The sequence below is a fragment of the Mesoplodon mirus genome, assembly GCF_964341445.2.
Source record: "Mesoplodon mirus genome assembly, chromosome: 12".
NCBI classification, from domain to species: domain Eukaryota; kingdom Metazoa; phylum Chordata; class Mammalia; order Artiodactyla; family Ziphiidae; genus Mesoplodon; species Mesoplodon mirus.
Genome location: NC_138988.1, coordinates 71,614,999 through 71,632,319, shown reverse-complemented (window position 1 = coordinate 71,632,319; position 17,321 = coordinate 71,614,999). Strand labels below are relative to the sequence as shown.

The following is a 17,321-nucleotide window of genomic DNA, read 5'->3' as shown; positions in this document are numbered from 1 at the left end:
CCCTCCAGGTGTTACCAGCCTGCTTCAGCCCCAAAGAGCTTCCCATCCCTTGGCATGGGACTGCTCAGCATTTATAATTCTCAGCTATTGATTTTATTCTTGGAGGTTGTAACACCGATATATTCTGAGGTCTATTGGTCCTACATGAGGAAGAGCCACAGTAATTCATTCTAACACTGGAGTCCTGTATCAGTGGGGAAAAATTTTTTTTATTGGATTTGCTCTAGGCTGTGGGTCTTCTTCTCTTTCTAAAATCATTATGTTAGTTAAAATGAGCCTTTGTACCAAAGAAAATAATCTGTCACAGTTTGGGATTAGAGAACTCTCCAGGGGAAGAGCTCAGATTTATGGAAGAAGGAGTTAATAACATTGACTAGAGACAAGCTCCCAACTTGGCCCGCTGTGGCTCGCCACTTGTAATTCTCATTCTTTCTTCTACCTCTGCAATTTCCTCCCCTCTTTCACTACAGCTCTTTTTCACATTTAGACAGCCTGCTGTTTTTCGTTACTCACTTTGCTTATGTTCTGGCCTCTTCATCGTCTCTTTCCCACCTATCCTTCCCACCTTTGAGGACACTCAGTTTCTACTCCTTCCTTGTCCCCATATTGAATCTATTTTCCTGTGTTCTCCAACTCTCCAGCTACATTTGTCATCTATTCCAGTTTGTACTGCTGGGGTTTTATCCCCACTATTTCTGGTAAGGGAGACCTGTTTTCAGTATTTCTCTGTAGAGAAATGTGTGTGTAAGAGAAAGAGAGAGAGAGGGAGGGTGGAGAGATTGAAAGATACTGAATAGCACATTTATGGCATAGGCTTTTGAGAGGAGAGTGACTGAAGATTTTGGGTTGGGGGGGGAGATTCCGACCCCTTGGGAATGTCAACACACATGGCATGAGAGTGAGATCCTTCACACCGGTGGGGCATCAGTCCCTGGAATGTGGCTTTACAACGCGTGTGAACATGGGTGGGTCTGGAGGCCAGCAATTCTCATTTATTTCCTCCGTGGCTGGCCCTCAGCAGAGCAGGCAGCTCCGCTTACCCTTTCTTCAGGCTGGGGCTAAGCCCCATTAAGCCACAGTGCACCTTTTTCCCTGAGGTCGCCTCTATCTGACTCATATGTCGTACAAACGTGGCGGTCGTTCCTGGTTTGGGCAGGTGTTTTCCTGGAGGCGGGGAAGGGAGAAGAAACCTCCTGGCTCCATCCTGCTCCTGCTGAGCGGCAGAATGAGGACCCAGAAAGGCGAGACTGTCGACAGGGGAGGGAATGAAGCTGAAAGCAGGACGGGTACAGACAAACCAAAATGCAGATGTTCTGTCTGCACGTCTCAGGAATTGGCTGTATTTGTAGTTTGCTCTCAGAGTACGAATTATGATTCTTATGTCTGAAAGGAACAATTCCCACAGCTTGTCTAAAAAAAGAGGTGTGTTTAAGGAGACATTCAGGTAAGTACAGTACAGTGATCTTCCAACAGGGGTGACTGAAATGGTGGAGGGACTAGGGAGAACCTGCAATTCCTCTGCTCTTCCGTGAGACCGAGTTGCAAATCCGGAGAGCGTGCGATTATTAAAACTGGAGAAAAGTTCATTTTTCTGAAGATGAATCTCTTAGTGGCAGCTCCATTCAAATTCTGTGGCTGCTTTGCACACAAGGTTCATGCTTTTATAGCATTTTTTAAAAGATGGATTTAATGGACTGAATTCATTTAGACAGGAGATCAAATGAATGAGTGGAATTAAATACCCATCCATATGGCTTTCAGTCACTGTGTAAGCCACTCGACCACCCGACTTCCCTAATTAAATGACAGTGCAGTCCCTGCACAAAGGCTGCGATGGATAAGTTAGTACTTGGTCAGTGCTTTGAAGATGAAAACCACGATATGAGTAATGAGCAAGGATTCTTCCCCCCCAACCCCTTGGGCTGGAAACGGCATCTCTTGTGTTTTCCCACTGCACCATGAGTCACCTGGGTCAACATTGCAGAAAACCTCCTCCTCCCAAGGAAGAGCAGGAAAGACACAGTAACGACAGGCTTTTATTTGACTTACCAGGCAAATTAGGAAAGAGCCTGAATCCATTCACATCTGTACAAGGAATTATACACCAGACACATTTGCTACCCATAGACGCAGGTCATATTTTACATGAATTTATGCATTAAGAAATCACATGAAGATTATCTTGTTTAAACATTCATGAAGCTCAAACATCCCCTGAGAGCGCTGAAGACAAAATTCAGCTTTGTCCCTCCTGAGAGCTTGGCTCACATCTCTCTTGGTGCATCTAAGCTCTGCATCAACCCCCCCTCCAAAACTAATGTTCAGGTTTATCTGCTCTGAGGGTGTGATTATTTTTAGTGGGAGGAGCTTAGGGGAACTGCAGACTTGGAAGTAAAGCGTGAACCATTTGGCAAGATCTGTCTGTCTGTCTGCTGCGAATCTTGCCCCTTCCTGACCACCCCCACTGGTTCCCCTTGCAGGAAAGCCTAGACCCTAACTTGTTATATGTTCCAAACTTTGCTGGGAGCTCTTTTTTTTTTCCCACCAAATCCAAACACTCTCATTTATATATGTTTTTCTTCTCCTGGATTGCTCTGACACAGATAATTAGTCACGCTAGATTGTCGGGGTTGACTGACGACTGATAGTTTTGACGCGCCCCATCCGAAAGGTTGCATAACCCCAGTGTAAGTTAGGATCCACGCTGCTGGCTGCAATGCCCCTCACTGTGCCAGAGTGTGGGATGTGGGGCATCACTTCAGCCCTGGCAACGCCTCCCTCTCAGCTGCACCCTGAAATTGGTCACAGCCTAGAGCACGGCATTCCCACCACAGCTGGCAGGGTCACCTCTTAACTGAGGCAGCCGGGGGGAGAAGTGTGGGAAGCTCACCTCAGGGATGGGAGGTGAGAGGGGGTAAATGTGGGGCTGGGGAGGAGGTTGGATGCCTCAGGGGAAAAATGCACCCCTGCTGGATGAGATCCCAAAAAACTGGTTGGAATGGGAGAAAGGGAAGAGAGAAAACTCTCTCCTCGGATAGATTCAGATATAGGCCAAGTCCAAAAGACTTTGGGGAGTTAATTGGAAAATGATTATGCTTATCTGCTTCCTGCCAATCTATATCCACAGAGCAGAAATAATTATAGATACTGTGGAGACACTGTGGCTTTGTTTGAAATTATACTGCTTAACAACGCTTCCTTGATACCACCCTCGGCAGGGGGCAGGAGAGCTGGTTTGAGCCAGCAGGTAACACTGTAGGGACAAGGTGATGTTGTTTGCAGGAGTTTCTCACATTGGGTCATTTTTCTCCCCCCAAGAAAATTCGCTGCAGCCGTGAAAAGGAAAAAAAAGCGTTGATACTAATTTGGTTTCTGTTGAGTTTTAGCATGTCATTCACATAGCTGTCTTAGCAGAGTAAGCTGACATATTTTTTACACAGTTTGGCTCTTAGGAACCAAAAGCAGGGTCAGCACTGTAGATTAGAATCAATTCAGTGGAGGGAAAATAACCCTTTGGAGTATATCTTGCCTTCCCTGAGCACGTCGACAGGCATTAGCAATAATGGGAGCCCTGTCTGTGCATGGAGAGGAAGCATCTATCGTTCAGGCTCCCACCCATCCTTGCCCCAGGCTGTGCAGTCCCCTGACCTTCACAGTGGGTGGGATGACTCTGGATTCATCATCTCCTAACTTGATGCTGCTATGCACAACACACACACACACACACACACACACACAGTGTTCTTTGCTTCTGGAAGAAACAGGAGGGAATGGGGACAGCAGCTGCTGAAACATGGCCCACACCAATGAGGGGACCAAGCCTTTTGGGACATGGATGTGAACTGACTGTGTTTGCCCTCCGTGGAGGCTGTGCCATCTTTGCTAGGCTAAAGTTGCCCAGTTTGCTAGTCTTCTCCAACTTCAGGGAGCACTAGAGAGGCAAAGAAGAGGGTCAGGTTTTTAGGTTCTTTTTGTCCACTATGTGTGGCTATCAGTACAACTTCTCAAACAAGCACAGATGCATCAGAAAAACGTTAAGCCAACCCATTAAAAGAGTGCTGGATTTGGTGTCAAAAATGGCTCACCTGGATTAATCTCCAAAATATACAAGCAGCTCATGCAGCTCAATATCAAAAAAAACAAACAACCCAATCCAAAAATGGGCAGAAGACCTAAATAGACATTTCTCCCAAGAAGATATACAGATTGCCAACAAACATAGGAAAGGATGCTCAACATCACTAATCATTAGAGAAATGCAAATCAAAACTATAATGAGGTATCACCTCACACTGGTCAGAATGGCCATCATCAAAAAATTTACAAACAATAAATGCTGGAGAGGGTGTGGAGAAAAGGGGACCCTCTTGCACTGTTGGTGGGAATGTAAATTGATACAGCCACTATGGAGAACAGTATGGAGGTTCCTTAAAAAACTATAAACAGAACTACCACATGACCCAGCAATCCCACTACTGGGCATATACCCTGAGAAAACCGTAATTCAAAAATAGTCATGTTAAAAAAAAATGTCATGTACCACAATGTTCATTTATATTGCGTAGCACAGGGAGATCAGCTCGGTGCTTTGTGACCACCTAGAGGGGTGGGAGGGAGACGCAAGAGGGAGGGATATGGGGATATATATGTACGTGTAGCTGATTCACTTCTTTATACAGCAGCAACTAACACACCATTGTAAAGCAATTATACCTCAATAGAGATGTTAAAAAAAAAGCTCACTTGCTGTTTCTATGTATACATGTGCTCTGATGCATTTCATTTCTTAATTTTAAGACAAGGATGAATGAGGTACTAGAGTAGGGGGTAAAGCACACCCTCCCCCTGTTCTCAGCGGTATAAATCATTGAGGAGATGGCACCTGTGCCATCTGACTTGTCTATTTCTGCTGCTGTGTTTTCTCTTTGAAACTCCAGATAACACTGCCAACTTTCACTTAGAGTGTCTTGAATGGCCATTTGTATTTTTCACCTATCCTTTCCAGAGGCTTCACTGGACTGGGAGGTGGAAGTTGGCCTGGGTCCTGGCCCAGCTCAGCCACCATCTAGCACTGTGACCTTGGGCAGATCACCTCTGCAAGCTCCCCTCCTCAATTCTCTAGACCAGAGCGGAGAGATCTCCAGGATCTTTCCCCGCTCTGAGTCTCTGAGAACTCCGCTGCTGTAGTCTTCAGCATCAGTTGCATTGAGGCAATTGCAAATCAGGCATGCAAATCAGGAAAGCTGTTTTAAAGGGAAAGCAACTTTGCATTGTAAGTGGTTTGTCTCAGTTCTGTGATTTAGTGGCTCCAAAGATTCATATGAAAAGATGAGTTGACATGATTTAAGCCCCTTGCAAGTTCAGCGGGGGAGCTGGCCAGAGTGCTGAACTCAGCCTCTCTTCATGACAGTAATGCGACCTGACTGCACAACTCACAAAACACCTAATCCTGCTGGTCAGTGACAGTACTCCCAGGACAGAGGCAAGCAAGAGTGTTCTCAGCAAGCTCCAGACTTATGGCACCAGGCATGGAAACAGCTAGTGGAATTTCTGAGGACACTGCATTCGATAGAGTGCTGTATTTAGCTTAGGACAGTTTGGGAATAGCCTTGGAGAGAGTGCACTGCCACTCAAGTGAATATTAATAGTGCAGGTCTTGGAGCAAAGAAAATATTTCTTCAATTCAGCATCCGGTATGTATCTGATAAGGAAACCGTTCCTCGGTGTTAAAAGGCTTGGGGCACGGGGGTGTGATGAGCATTCTGAAACCAAGAATCAGTACCAATTGGAAAAAGAACTTACAGTGTAAACCAAATGGTCTGAGCATCCCAAGCGCCTAACTAAGTACCTTCTCCCCACAATTCTTCCCCTCAAAAATTTATTTCTTGACGATACTATCAATCGGTCTCTTTCTTTGTTGCTGTGTAGCGTATTAATGATTCTCAAACGTTTTCAGTTTATCCAAAATGGAAACACTTGCACCAGAGCTGTATTCTACCCAGTCAACCCGCCAGCACTTTGCTCCCCCCGCACTCACCACTCCGAAGAGAAAAGCAAATGCAATGCGAGATGCCTGTCACTGGGGAAGCAGGACTGTCCTTGCCCCCATCTGTCTACATTTTCTCAGTCGAGGAGGCAGTCCTCACAAGTCCTTTCTTTAGCCTGAGGTTCCACTTCCCTATTAACATAAACACAACACTTCACTGAAGCTGGAGTATACGAAATTTCCTGCTTCATGTGTTTTACGTCCCATTATTATTTTCCCTGCACATCACGTGCCTCTCTGAGGGGCAGAGGAGGATGTGTCTGGCACGAGGCTTTAGGGGAGGGTCCCTGCCACTCAAAAAGGAGGAGGGAAAGACCAAGTCATAAAGGAATTCATCCAGAGATTCTCCTTCTGCCCTCCCAGAAGGTCTGGACTCCCAAGAGTTCTCTTCTGCTCTGAGTTCCACATCCATGAACTCAATTGCCAGCCTCTGTGGTATGGCTGTTCCCCTTTTGTCTCGGTCTCTGCAGTGGTGCTACATGTCTGCTTTTCCCCTATGGCTGGGGCAGGAGTGCTAGGTTTTCCCCCTCTAGCCTCTCTGATGCTCATTATTTATGGGATGAGGCTGGAGGCAGGGCAAACATTCAGTAGCTCAAAGCATGGATGAGTCAAATCAGTATCTATCCCACAACCCCAAGCAACATCAAAACCACCAGAGTGACTTAGTACTTAGTGATTTAGTACGTAGTGGGAGAAATCAGAGTTGCACACGTGCACATACAGACTATTCACAGCAATAGAGAAAAATGAGCAAAGTACATCCAAGCTCCCAAGTGGGGGAATTTCAAAGGGCAGGGGAAGCCTGCCTCCACGGTCACAGTGGGGACTGGTAGAGTCCCCAGAAAGAGTCTCTTCTTGGTCACATCCCCTAAAGTTAAGAGGGCGCACCCAAACACCCATGCAAGATACATAATCTGTTCACAAGTAAAAAGCACGTCCATGGAGAGGTGGAGGCAATCTCTCTCTGCCTTACGGGTTCCCACAGTAACAAGTATACACCCCCAGCATGGACATTCCTGAAGTCCCCTAGATGAGCCCCACAGGATTCCTGAGCATCTCTAGAATCGTATTCAGAGCTCATACCCAGGGCTGGACTCCTGGGTGGCGGGCCTGCCTTGGTTCCCTGGGTGTGGTGGGCACAGGCACCAAAGCAACTCAAATATCCAGGGAAGAAGGAAGGACCAGAAAAGAAAACTTTCGGGCACCTTCTCAATGTTCATTCTCAACACCACCTGCTGGGGCAGTGGATGGTGAGATGAGGGCCCAGATGAGGGAAATGAGCAACCCGGACATATGCCCGGGCTCCCTTAACGAGGAGGCAGGTCGGGGGTGGCTGGCGTTACCCAAGCTCCGTGCTTGGCTGAGGTTGCATCCGCCTCCTTCGGAGCCACGTCCTCTTACAAGCCCCAGTCCCACTAATAAGCTATTGACCTTGAGTTTGAGTCCGGGGGAACCCCAGGGGCCTTGTGACTTAACAGGAAGAAATCCTCCTCGTTTTAGCAGCAATCGCTTTTTCTTCTCTGCCCGCCACAGTGATCAAATTAACAGGCTGCTTCTCCTCAGAGAAAATGTGTCCACAGGTCCCAGGAGGCAATGCCCATTTGCCTGTCTGATGGGCTTAGGGAGGGAAAGCAGGGAAGTATGTGTGTGTGCATGTGTAGCTCCCCCTGCACTCCCTTCCCCCGTTCCCCGGGAGGGTCTCTCCCACCTGGGATGGCTGCCCAGCCGGCGGCGAGACCACAGGGAGGGCAAGTGCTGGAGTCTTAGCTGCCGGAGGCCTGGCAGGAGGCTGCGTACACACTGCTGCCCACTGTGCCCTCACAGCTCAGGCTGCTGGTGGGACACTTGAAGGGCTTCATGCTGCTCTCCCTCTGGATGTGCAGGTGCTCGAGCCGCCAGCGCTCCCAGGTCTTCCGAAACTCCATCTGGACCTTCCGTGGGAGAAGGAGGGAAGCAAAAGCCATCATGCAAACCAACTGCCCACAATATGGCCCCATTATTACATTAGTAGGGAAGAGAAAAAAATCCACTGCATTATATTAAGTGACACAAGTCAAGGCCTCCGGGCGCCTAAATTAATATCCCAATAAAATTGTTTATCGTTGTCTCCTATTTTCTGCTTCTCGGGAAAGAGCCGGGCTTGATGATCTAATTGGTCTCTTCCATCTCTAAACTCTGTGACTCAGCTAAGTACCTTTTACAATCCATCACATTATTATTTAACGGAAGAGAAGGAGTGACAGAGAGATGTGGGGAGACGGAAGATGGGAGAGAGAAGAAAAGGAAAAGAGAGAATCTGACTTCAGAGCAAGCACTCTGCCGATTTCAGCTTGGATGACTGAGAAGAGGGACAGCCCTCCCTGCCCCTCATGGTGTCCACACCAGACCTTTCTAAACTCCCCGAAGGCTTTTATCCAGGCCCCAGTGCCTCGTGGGGGAGGAAGAGGAGACGGGGAGAATGAGGCTGGGACTAGTAGCAACAGTGAAGAGGGGGCTGTGGACAAGGGCTTCTCAGCCTGGATTTGAACTAATCCCATCCAGGAACTGGTCCCACCCCATGGTGGGTGCAGCCCAGGTGAGTTCAACCAACCAGAATCCCCGCTGTGCTGGGCTTAGCCTCCCCATCAGGAAAAGCCTTCTCGAGAGCTGATGCTTGGGGACCAGGTTGTGGGAGCAGAAGGATACAAATCAAGTAACGCCGCAGAGCCCAACTCACTTGAGGGCTTGAGGCAATGCTGTGGTTCCTTGTGATGGCCCATGATTCTGGTCCCCCAGACAGGCTGCTGGAACTTGCACAGCCAGCCCAGGGCATCTGGAGTGCCCTGCCAGGGGATGTGCCCATATGTTTGCTTTCCAGAGCTTCTCTGATGCCCCCCCCGACCCCTACCGCCTTGCCACCAGGCCTCCCCACATGAGGGTATCTGGGGCCTGGGCTCTCCCTCTCAGGCCCCAGCCACCAGGACAGCCAGCTGTCAGCAGCCCCATCAATCCCTGTGCAAACACCCCGGTTCTCTTCCTGCAGGGCTGCCATCCATGTAGCTAAGCCCAGCAGGGTACCTGGTGTGGCCGCATGCCATTCCTTAAAAGAACTTTCTCTGAACTGAGTAAAGCTGAGATGGCCCCGAGCCTGCCTGCCAGGATGGCCCCAGTATCCCAGGCAGCGTCACCAAGCCCAGGCTTGGGTGAGGGAAGGAGGCTGAGCAGACACCACCCATGGCCCCCCCTGCTCTGTGCCAGTTCGATACCCGGCTGTGTGTGTGACGCGTGTGTTGACAGCTGGGATGAGGACACCCGAGACCGGTGGTGGCCTCTGCCTGTGCAGCAGCAGGCAGGCCAGTCTTGTGGCACAGCCCTTAACTGGGGAGGTGGGGAGAGAGATGGTAAACTGAAGCACACCCATGGGAAGCCACCTCGGGGACTAGAGAGGTCTCACGGATACCAGCAAGAAGTCGGACAGGACCAGGACTGTGTCCCCTTCCGCCTCCCTCTCCCTCAGCACTTTTCCTGAACCTCTGCTATGGCCCCCGTAATGACAATTGTCATTAGAAACCATCATTCATGGGGCGCTTACTATATGCCCAGCACTCTCCATAGATTATTAACTTTCACAGCAATCCTGTGAGGCAGCTCATGTTAGTCCCTGCTTAAAGGTAAGGAAACTGAGGTGCAGAGATGTAAGTATTTCTCCCAATCTCAGCCAGGACCTGAACCTAGATCTGGGCTGACTCCAAAACCGGTGTCTGAACCCTTGGTCTCCTGCCGTCCATGACTCTTTGTTTTAAACTTTTTTTTTGGCCATGCCCTGCGGCGGGTGGGATCTTAGCTCCCTGACCAGGGATCGAACCCACACCCCTTGCACTGGAAGCACGGAGTCTTAACCACTGGACTGCCAGGGAAGTCCCTGCCCATGACTCTAGGCCACGCTTGTTTCTGGCCGTGTCTCCCCGCCTCCCCCAGACTTGGGAGGTGCACCACGAGGGCTGGGACCACACCTTCCTTCCTGGACCTCGCACAGTGCCCAGCATATATCAGGTACTCCCGATACGTGTTGTTTTAAATGAGCCAAATGAATAAATGACTAAACGAGCACCTGACATTGGGTTTCTTCTATTACTGAGCTCTCACAGTGAAACAACAAAGACAACATGAATCCTGGACCCCTGTCCTAGCACTCCTGTCAGCATGCCTCACCCTCAGTTTACCCTCATTCCTGCCTCTGATGTCCTCGGGCCGGGCACCACGCCAGGCTCTGGGATTTGGGCTGAGTTGGCAAAGCTCATTCACCTGCATTTACACTTGGAGAGAGAAGCAGTGACTGCCCCGGTCGCACAGCCGGGTAGGAGCAGAACTCAGGACCAGGATTCAGGCTCCTGAGTCACAAGAGCCACAGCAAAGCCACCCCCAGGCCTCCCCTCCCGTGCCCATTCCCCGCTCACTGGCAGCTGGCGCAGGCCTTGGAAGCCACGCAGGACCAATGCCAGGGCCATCTTTTCTCCCTGGGTCACAAGTACCCCGCATTGCCAAGGCAACCCTGGATCTGGAGAACAGCTCTTATGGACAGAGGTCTCAGCCCAGGAGCCATGTGTGTTTTTGTGACCCAGTGATGGTGACATGTCTGTCCATGGGCCTGGAGGAGCCAGGGCCTGAGGCGTCTGCAGAGGGTTGAAAGGAACCGGGCAATGTGCCTGAACAAGGCAGGCTCTCTGGGCGCTCCGAGCGGAGTCTCCTGGGAGAGCCCGAGGGGAGAGGCCAGCTGGGGATCTGCTCAGCAAGAACCCCTGACCCCGACCCCAGCCACCAGGAAGCCACAGGTGGCTTCCCACGGTGGACAGGGTCCTTGCCTGCACACACAGAAGGGAGCTTTCTCCTTCCAGTCAGAATTCATTTCAATCCTGACTCTGCACTATTTCCAGGCCAAACCTGGGGCGTGTCTCTGACTCTCTGATCTTCAACGTTCTCATGTGTGAGAAATGAGAATATCGAAACCAGAATTTTAGCAGGGATATTTTCTGAGGGGAGGCAGGGACAAGTAAATGAGATGGTGATTTTTAAAGCCCCAAGCATGTGACTTGTAACAGTCACCACCCCTTGTTCACTCAAGACCCTCTTAACGTGAGGCTGGGTCTTCCCCAAGTTCATATATGGTTAGGGCATCCTGCACATGTATGTGTGTATGTGAGAGAGAAAGAGAGATGGAGAGACCCAGGCACAGGAAACCACACAGGGATAAGGTGCCTCCTCCACTCCAGTGCCTCAGTGGGGTGAGTAGGGATTTCAGCTGAAAAGACTGAACCCCACTGCAAAACCACAGGACGGCCAATGGTAGCAGCCCACCAGGGCTCCACGTCCCTCCGCAGGCCTTACCTCATTGTTGACAAAGCAGTACAAGATGGCCACCATCAGCCCCTAGAAGCAAGAGTCATGTCAGCAGGAGGGAGGGGAGGGAGGCGCCCGGCAGGCAGGCCTAGTCTGAAGCTCCTTGGGGCTCTGCCCCAACATCCCCCTCCTTAGACTGGGCAGCCCAGTCAGGCCCAGAAATGGGGGCAGTGGGTTCCTTCTCCTTTCCTTTCTGGAGGAATGAGAAGACCCCTTGCTCAGAAACTGCGGAAGTTCTTCGACCACCCGCTCCTGGAGGAGGCCTGAGCTGAGAAAGTCCACCTCTGATCACACGGAATTTTCCCTGCCTGGACCTATTCGTTCACTCAGGAGCCCCAGTGCTCCAGGCCTGTGATCTATTTGTGTGTGTGCACGTGTGTAGGTGCACACGCGTGGACCCACGTGCCTGTGGCCATCCCATAAGACATTTAAGGAGCTGGGGCCAGTTTCTTATATTCCTACACCCCCATTGACATTCGCACCCCCTCAGCATCATCTAATACTAGTGGAGAGGCTCAATTCTTGGCTTTGGAAACTATGTGACCTGGAAAATCTCATTTTAACATCTCTGAGCCTCAGTTTCCTCCTTTGGAAAATGGGATAATCCTGCACACCTCCTGGGATTCTGCTAGGATTAGCTGCACAACGTGTGTAAAGCACCTGGCAGGGTACCTGCCGCCAGCTAGCAGCCCAGTGGACAGCAGTTGCCATGCCGGGCTGGGTGCCCTCGGCGACATCCGGCAAGACTTCTTGTCCAGTGTGCTCATAGAGAAGACTGTCCTGGGTGTCAGCGTACCTGGGGACTCTGGCTCTGCTCCGTAAGGGCCACTTTCCCCCCAGGCCTCAGGCTGCCTATCTGCATGATACAGGCTGGTCCCCCCTCCATCCCCACCCTGGGACTGCTCGAGGGAGGCCCCAGCCTCGAGGTCACCTGGAAGGAGGTGAAGGAGAGCTCTGTGAACAGCTTGATGAAACGCAGCATGCCCCGGGCGTGCTCGTCCATCACGAAGGCGAAGATGACCTCGTGGGTCCCCAGCAGGGGGATGAGCGTCAGCGTGGACTTGGCGAGCCTGGGGGCAGGGTGGAGGTGGCATTCTGGACCTCTCCCGTGGACTCTTCTCCCTGTTCTGTGCCCCCAATCCCCGCCAAGCCCTGGTATCTCGGTCACAGACATCCTCCCCCACCGAATACCCTGGGACAGGCTGCCTGGAGGGGAGGAAGTAGAGGTAGAGACACCCAGAAGCCCAGGAGCTGCCCAGGTACAGGGGTGAGGGCAAGGCTTGGGGTCCCAGGCCAGGCCTGGGTGGAGGAAGAAAGATCACGTAGGGATCCAAGCTCAGCACCCCAGGATCTCTGACTCTGCCGGAAGGAAGGGCTGAGGGTGCCCAGCAAAGGCAGCTCAGTTACGTCACCTGCACTTGGTGTCTGTCTTGCACATGAGATTGGCCTTCAGTTTGGACACCACAATGCAGATAACCCGGACAAAGATGAGGAAGTTCACCTGCAGGGCAGAGGGAAGGGTGGCTGGAGGCCCTCTCAAGACACCCTCTCTCCCCACTCCTCCGCCCAGTGCCACCCGGGCCCACAGCAGCTCCCTCTCCCACCCCACAGCGTCACTCACCCCGATGGCAAAGAGAATGGGCAGCCGGATGATGAGCCAGTAATTCATGTTGGAGTTCCTGGTCCAGCAGCTGGAGAGGAGAGACACATGGGCACCCAGCTGGACACACAGACCCCCCAGCTCCCAGTGCAGGCACAGGGCACACAAAGACACAAGGGCATGCAAAGTGACACACACAGACCCACACAAACACTGCCATCAGGAGCTACCCGACAACCAGTCCCAGGACTCACACACACACCGAGTCCTGAATACACATTCACACACAGAGATACGCACAGCCCCTTCATTAACCTACAGTCACACTTGTGTGTGTACTCAGCATCATATGCAAAATAACAGAAACGTTTCACTCACAGTTATTACAGAAAAACCTGCAGGGGGGGACCATGGACCCCACAGACCCAGTACTCTTGTCATCATACAATCCGGGGAGGGGGAGGGAGGGGGACTAGAGAACTAAGTTCATAAATTTAGCGCCTAGTCCCTCAGTTTACCCCGCCAACAGGCAGCAGCTGCACACGCCGGGGGCCAAGGAAACCCATGGGGTTTGAGGACAGGGACCTCAGCATACCCCTCACCCCCTCAGAGCAGGAAGGACACTCACCCCTCGTCCTCATAGAGGTACTTGACAATGCCCCAGGGGATAACAAACAGCAGGGGAACACCTAAGAGGAGAGAGGGAAAGAGAGAGGGGGGAGAGGGGCTGGCAGGCCAGAGCCACCGCTAGGCACACCCAGAGGCCTCTCCTACCAGGGCCTCTCCCGCCTCCAGCCCCTCTCCTTGCCTGGCCCCAAGCCACGCTTTCTGGCAGGTATGGAACTAGGCCGGTCTGGGTGCTTCGGAGAAGAGGCGGCAGGAACCACCCACCCCAACACCCCAGACTCTTCGTCACAGTCCTCACAGCCCTCCCCCTCCCATGGGCCAGGCTCACTGTCAGGGCTGGCCCCCAGGGTCCTGGCTGAGACACAAGGACAAAGACACCCAAGTAGCGAGAGACGGGGCCAAAGAGGGGGGTAGGGAGGCCATGCTGGACGAGGTGGGAACAGGCCAACTCTCTGATGCCACCCACCCCTGCATCAGCCCACCTGTCCATCTCAGTCAACTCCTCTAGGCACTGAAGCCCCTCCAGGCTCCTGCCCCTACCCCCATGCCCCTGCACGTGGCTGGGCAGAAGCCTGGATAGGAGCCCTGTCCTTGACGCTGGCAGCCCAACTCACTGCACAGTGGCCACAGTAACAACAGCTACCACAATACTGACCGCATGGCTGAGGCTGGATGGTGTGGTGGGCACCCTCTAGGATGGCCTCCAACCACCCCACCCCTGGTTTTCCCACCCAGGTGTGGTCCACACTGTATCCAAATTGGTCTGTGTGACCAATAACATACAGCAGAAGTGATGGCATATCACTTCTGAGATTAGGCTATAAAAGATGGTCTTCAAAGGTTATAAAAGACATGTCTTGGGCTCTTTCTCTCTTAATTTGATCACTAGCCCTGGGGGACACCAGTTGCTGTGTCATGAGGGCACTCAGAGAGTCCCCTGTGGCAAGGGACGGAGGCCTCCAGCCAACAGCCAACCTGGACCTGAGCTTCCTGCCAACAACCTCAACAGTGAGCTTGGAAGTGGATTCTCCAACCTGTTAAGCCTTGAGATGACACCTACCCTGGCTGACAGCTGAACTGCACCTCTCTTAGAGATCCTGAGCCCGAGGCACACATCTCAGTTGAACCCAGAATTCTGACCATAGAAACTGGGAGACATAATTGTTGTCTTAAGCAGCTAAGTGTGGGGTCATTTGTTATGCAGCATAGGTAACTAATACACTGGTTTCCAGCTCCTTGAGGACAAAGCCTCATTCATCTCCAGAGCCTCAGCGCCCATCTCACTGGGAGCTCAATATGTGTTTGTTGACTTAAAATTGGATTGTCCATCCTCGTGTGACAGATGAGAAGATGGATAGGCAGCTTAGGAGGACACAGGTGGGACTAGAACACAGGACCGCAATGCCACCACCCTCGATGGCATTCCGCACCAACTCTCTCCATGCCTGTCTCTATCAGTGCCTCTCAGGGGTGGAGATGTGGGTGTCTGAGACTAGTAAGAGCATACATATTAAGGGGTGTGGACACGTGTGTGTGGTGGAGGGGGGTCCATGTGTATACATGTGTGGCTTCAGGGATCTCCCTCAGGAGCACATTTCCAGGGCAGAACCCACTTCATTGCCTTTCCCATCACCATCACCCACATCCTCAGCAAACGGATGTCCACTCAACAGCAGCTACAGAGCAGCTCGTAATCCTGGAGCTACTGTGCTTGACGGTGCAGACAGCTGGAGGAAGCAGGGCGGCACACGGCTGACCAGCGCTGTCATCAGATAGCTCTCTCCTTGGCCATTTATTTTTATATAACCCTGACCTCTCAGCATCCAAGATGCTTTAGTAACAGGCCTTCATGAGATTGGACAAGAGGCAGATGGCCTCCAAAGGCTCCAGCACGTAGCGCAGAGCCTGCCACATAGAAGATGTCCAGTAAGAACAGAATGCATGAACAAATGAGTGAGTGGGTCAGTGTATCAATGAGAGAAGGGAAGCTGTCCAGGCAAGAACATGCCAACACCCTGAGCCACACATGTCTGGAAACCTCCATCTTAGACATCCCCAGGCACCTGCTGGCCTTTCTCTGAGACCCCACTCCAGGACTGGGGAGCACACTCATGTTATCAGCCAGACCTGGTGAACTTCATTCATTCATCAGCATCTCCTTAACAAAGTCTTTAAAAATGCAGGTACAGGGCTTCCCTGGTGGCGCAGTGGTTAAGAATCTGCCTGCCAATGCAGGAGACATGGATTCAAGCCCTGGTCCGGGCAGATCCCACATGCCACGGAGCAACTAAGCCCGTGTGCCACAACTACTGAGCCTGCGCTCTAGAGCCCACGAGCCACAACTACTGAAGCCCGTGTGCCTAGAGTCCGTGCTCCACAACAAGAGGAGCCACCGCAACGAGAAGCCTGCGCACCACTACGAAGAGTAGCCCCCGCTCACCGCAACTAGAGAAAGCCTGCGTGCAGCAGCGAGGACCCAACACAGCCAAAAAAAAAAAATGCAGGCACCGCTCTGCCGCCTGCAAACATGACACACTCCCTGCTGGCTTCATCCTTCTCCCGTTTAGAAAATCAACAAGACAGGCTGGAGAAAAAAGCTTGAACTAAGACACACAAAACTGGCTCTGAGAAGTAATGATTCCCTCGTCCATCACTTGCCTCCCTCCTGTGCAGCCTCCTTGCGGTGGGTTATGGGGGCACCCGGCCGCCCATGGACGGCAGCAGAAGCTGACATGCCTTTCGGGGATTCCCCCAACGTGTCAGCGTCCTAATTTTAATTCTTACGTTTGCACATGAAGCTAAAAGTTGTTTCCTGCGCATCCCAACATGGGCCAAGCCTCCTGACATCACAACAGAGCTCTGGGCTCTCTGTGAGTCTCTCTCTGTCCTTCTGTCTTTCTGGCTTTGTCTCTCTCTGTATCTCTCATCCCAATTCCTCAAGAAAAGGACGTTATGATTGGGAAGTGGGGTGTCCCCTGGGTCCTGCCCTTTTGCCTCCTCAGACTCTGAGCCCCAAGCTGGGGCGTGAAGTGGTGGGAAAGGACTGGCACCCCCTTTCCCATTTCCTACTCAGAGACACTGCGTCCCCCACCCCAAACCCTCCACCAACCACTCACACGCCTCTGCACACATCACACCGTCCCTTAGATTGTTCCTGCCCTCAGGTCACCATGGTGACAGCACTACAGTGCTGATGCTGTTTCCCAGAATGGACAGACATGCCCCCACCCTGAGGACAGCGTCCCCAGGGCTCCCCTCAGTGGCCTAACTCCGCCCCCACCCCTAGCTAGCTGCAGGGCTCTCCAGCTGCCCACTGCCTGTTGGACGGCCCTAGCAGGATGAAGAGGTCTGGGAGGGGAGGAAGGCCGAGCAGGGAAGGGCTGGCCCTGGCGGAGGAGGGTGGAAGGGTAGGAGCAGGAAGCTGTGTGCAGAGGCCTGAAATTGCTCGGCCAGGCCCTCAGGGGCTAAAGAGATGCAGTGCAGGCCAGAGAACCTTGTGTGACAGGCGATGGGGCCCAGGGCCTGGGAGTCAGGAGGCCTGGTTCCAATGCCTGCTCTGTCTGTAAGGCCCTGCCGTCAGGACACTGATCACGTTAAAGCTCCTTTCAAGGTACTCTAAATGGGGCCGTACAGAATGAAGTAGCCTAAGAACATCAGCAACAAGGGACGAAG

At 52.0% G+C, this 17,321-nt stretch overlaps 1 protein-coding gene across 1 annotated transcript in view; it reads right to left on the bottom strand.

Moving 5' to 3' along the window:
- Positions 1-7,809: 7,809 nt before the first annotated feature.
- The window catches only part of GLP1R (glucagon like peptide 1 receptor), a gene marked incomplete at both ends in the record, with an annotated part of 31,840 nt that continues 22,328 nt past the window's right edge, over positions 7,810-17,321 (bottom strand). The window contains 6 exons of the mRNA XM_082638890.1: positions 7,810-7,977; positions 11,411-11,452; positions 12,354-12,492; positions 12,835-12,923; positions 13,044-13,113; positions 13,651-13,711. Of these exons, the coding sequence (XP_082495016.1) occupies positions 7,810-7,977; positions 11,411-11,452; positions 12,354-12,492; positions 12,835-12,923; positions 13,044-13,113; positions 13,651-13,711 (569 nt within the window). The remainder of the gene's footprint in view (positions 7,978-11,410; positions 11,453-12,353; positions 12,493-12,834; positions 12,924-13,043; positions 13,114-13,650; positions 13,712-17,321) is intronic.